This window comes from Nanorana parkeri, unplaced genomic scaffold, assembly GCF_000935625.1.
Source record: "Nanorana parkeri isolate BGI_ZX_2015 unplaced genomic scaffold, ASM93562v1 scaffold2869, whole genome shotgun sequence".
In the NCBI taxonomy this organism is placed as follows: Eukaryota; Metazoa; Chordata; class Amphibia; order Anura; family Dicroglossidae; genus Nanorana; species Nanorana parkeri.
The window spans coordinates 4382-8068 of record NW_017309137.1 but is presented as its reverse complement, the minus strand read 5'-3'; the positions used below and the strand labels follow the sequence as shown (position 1 = coordinate 8068).

General features: G+C 48.4%; 1 protein-coding gene across 1 annotated transcript in view; it reads left to right on the top strand.

Moving 5' to 3' along the window:
- Positions 1-1292, top strand: part of LOC108802450 (zinc finger protein 585A-like) — a 19737-nt gene extending 18445 nt beyond the window's left edge. The window contains exons 7-8 of the mRNA XM_018574305.1: positions 724-871; positions 1288-1292. Coding sequence (XP_018429807.1) covers positions 724-871; positions 1288-1292 — 153 coding nt within the window. The remainder of the gene's footprint in view (positions 1-723; positions 872-1287) is intronic.
- The last annotated feature ends 2395 nt before the right edge of the window (positions 1293-3687 follow it).

The following is a 3687-nucleotide window of genomic DNA, read 5'->3' as shown; positions in this document are numbered from 1 at the left end:
GGGGCAGATAATGACTCGCGTTCTTGTTTCCCTTTCACAGATCCGCTCCATCATCTTTGGGGTGAAGAAATGAAAGACGTCAAAGATGAAGGCAAAGAAGAAGAAGAGACGTTGAGTCATTGTGTGTCTCCTACAGATGGATCCAGTAAGAGGAACCCACCAGGGAGATGTTCCCGTCCTCTACATTCCCGGGATCCCACCCAGGAAGGTCTCACCGTCCCCCACCATGATCAGGTAGATGGGACTGAAGGTATAGAGCACAACCAAGACCCCAAGGAGTGGGAGTATCTAGAAGGACACCGGGATCTCTACAAGGACGTGGTGATGGAGAATGCCCCGCCCCTCACATCACCGGGTAAGAGGAGAGAGCAGTACGGAGGCTCCGCCTACATCCCCCATCATCTGATACACACATAGAAACAATGTATTCAGTCAGTGTGTGTGTTTCCTACAGATGGATCCAGTAAGAGGAACCCACCAGGGAGATGTTCCCGTCCTCTACATTCCCGGGATCCCACCCAGGAAGATCACACCATCCCCCACCATGAGAGATGTCCCCGCCCCCTGTATTCCCGGGATCCCACCCAGGAAGATCACAACTATGCCCAACGTGATCAGGTCGGTGGTACTCGACATCTGGAACAGTTCATTCTTCGGTGTTATGAGATGAATTTCGTGTCTCGTAGTCTAATAAAGTTCTTCCGTAATATTTTGTGATGGAAGGGTGAGGATCGGGGGAATATGAAAGCCGAGAGTAAAGCAGAAGAAGAAGAAAAGGAGGAGATCGACGTGAGGGGTGGTCAGCAGCCATTGGAGGAGGCCGGGATGATGACAGGAAAAGAGGAGGAGTCTTCTCCGGATATCACCAAAGGTGAGTGTGAATGTTATATAGACAACCGACTCACATTCTGCTCGGCTGCTTCCTAGTAGACGTCCTACAACACATCTCAGTAGAAGGATGTAGGTTGTCTCTGGTCACATTCTTCTGAAATGCTGAAGATCATTTGGATTATTGGAAAGAGTAGACTAAGGGTCCCAAGTAGATCCTCAATCATCCCCCATAACTGTTCCCTACAGATGGATCCAGTAAGAGGAACCCACCAGAGAGATGTCCCCGTCCTCTGTATTCCCGGGACTCCACCCAGGAAGGTCTCACCGTCCCCCACCATGATCAGGTAGGTGGGACTCGGCGTGTAGATATAAAGATGTATTCTAAGCTATGAGGAGACGTTCCTCAATGTAATCTCTTCCCGGTCACATATCTGTTCCGCCATCTTCGGGGTTTAGGATGAAGAACTGGAAGACATCAGAGTTGAGGTAAAAGTAGAAGAAGAAGAGACGTTGGTGGGAGGAACTCAGCAGTCTACGGAGGAGGGGGAGATGATGGTGAAGAGTGAACAGGAGGAATCTTCTCTACATACGGACACAAGTGAGTCATAAACACTAAACACAACGTCATGTGACCAACAAATGAGGAGGAGATACTGTACACCATATGAAGGTCCATCTCCATTCCCCAATATAACGTCATGATGTGACCAACAAATGAGGAGATACTGTACACCATATGAAGGTCCATCTCCATTCCTCAATATAACGTCATGTGACCAACAAATGAGGAGGAGATACTGGACACCATATGAAGGTCCATCTCCATTCCTCAATATAACGTCATGTGACCAACAAATGAGGAGGAGATACTGGACACCATATGAAGGTCCATCTCCATTCCCCAATATAACGTCATGTGACCAACAAATGAGGAGGAGATACTGTACACCATATGAAGGTCCATCTCCATTCCTCAATATAACGTCATGTGACCAACAAATGAGGAGGAGATACTGGACACCATATGAAGGTCCATCTCCATTCCCCAATATAACGTCATGTGACCAACAAATGAGGAGATACTGTACACCATATGAAGGTCTGACCATCTCTTGTAGGGTGTCCACAGTCTCTGACAGGTTTCTGTAGGGTCACATACACTAAACAGCTATGTGAAGAGTTTGGAGAAGGCCAGAGAAGTGGACAACATAGCTGACCTGGAAAGTGACCAGAATTGGAGAATCGTTTCCTTCTCCAAACTCTTCACCCTTTTTGGGAATTGGTTACCTCGCCCCCGTTGTGATTTCTGGAACTGCTTTTCTTTGGTTAGTCGTGTGCAGTCTCTTGTTTGAGGCAGAGGGGGAGGGGAATTTTGCCAGCAGTGGTGAATGTATCCGAGATTGGCCCTCCAGCACACACGGGTCATGGCCAGTACACCTCAGTACCAAACCCAACCCCCCACCTGTTCTCTCCATCAGCAACCCCTGCAGCCTACAGATCCCCGAACCTTATCACTCCCTTCCTCTATGTGCAGCTCAGACCATTTCACCGGTCTCATGGATGGCCCCTGAAGGATAGATACGGCCCCTGAAGGATAGATGCGACCCCTGAAGGATAGATGCGACCCCTGAAGGATAGATACGGCCCCTGAAGGGTAGATACGACCCCTGAAGGGTAGATATGACCCCCTGAAGGATAGATACGACCCCTGAAGGATAGATACGTCCCCTGAAGGATAGATACGACCCCTGAAGGATAGATACGGCCCCTGAAGGATAGATACGGCCCCTGAAGGATAGATACGGCCCCTGAAGGATAGATACGACCCCTGAAGGATAGATGCGACCCCTGAAGGATAGATACGGCCCCTGCAGGGTAGATACGGCCCCTGAAGGATAGATACGACCCCTGAAGGATAGATACGGCCCCTGAAGGATAGATACGACCCCTGAAGGGAAGACGGATACAAATATAACATGTACTCATCATTACTTTCTCACAGATGTACAGAAGTGGAATATAAAGACATCGGAGGGACGTCTTATTATATCTCCAGACGGTGAAGCAGAAGACGGCGACATTGCGCAACATTCTCCCAAAGTCAATTCTTCCCGTTCAGAGAGATCGATGGATCCGTCCAATCCTGAGGAACCTTCTGATCCATCACGTCACATGACCTCAGATGTCCATCAAGGTCCTCACAGTGCCGAGAGATCAAGAGATCCGTCTAATCCTGAGGAACCTTCTGTAAGCCCTGAAGGAGATCACACAGGAGAGCGGCCATATTCATGTGCAGAGTGCGGGAAAAGTTTCACTGAAATAGGAGCACTTCATAGACACAAGAGGAAGCATAGGTCTAAACGTGTCTATTCATGTGCAGAGTGCGGGAACAGTTATACTAGGAAATGGACCCTTATTATACACCAGAGACTTCACACAGGAGAGCGTCCGTATTCGTGTTCAGTGTGTGGGAAAGGTTATGCTAGGAAAAGAGGCCTTCTTCTACACCAGAGACAACACACAGGCGAGCGTCCATATTCATGTTCAGAGTGCGGGAAGTGTTTCGCTGAAATAGGAGCACTTCATAGACACAAGAGAGGGCATAGTACTAAACGTCGCTATCCATGTTCAGAGTGCGGGAAACTCTATACTAGGAAAGCAACACTTGTTATACACCAGAGACTTCACACGGGAGAGCGTCCGTATTCGTGTTCAGAGTGCGGGATATGTTTTACTACGAAAAGAACACTTGTTATACACCAGAGACTTCACACAGGAGAGCGTCCTTATTTATGTTCAGAGTGTGGAAAATGTTTCACTGAAATAAGAGCACTTCATAGACACAAGAGAGGGCAT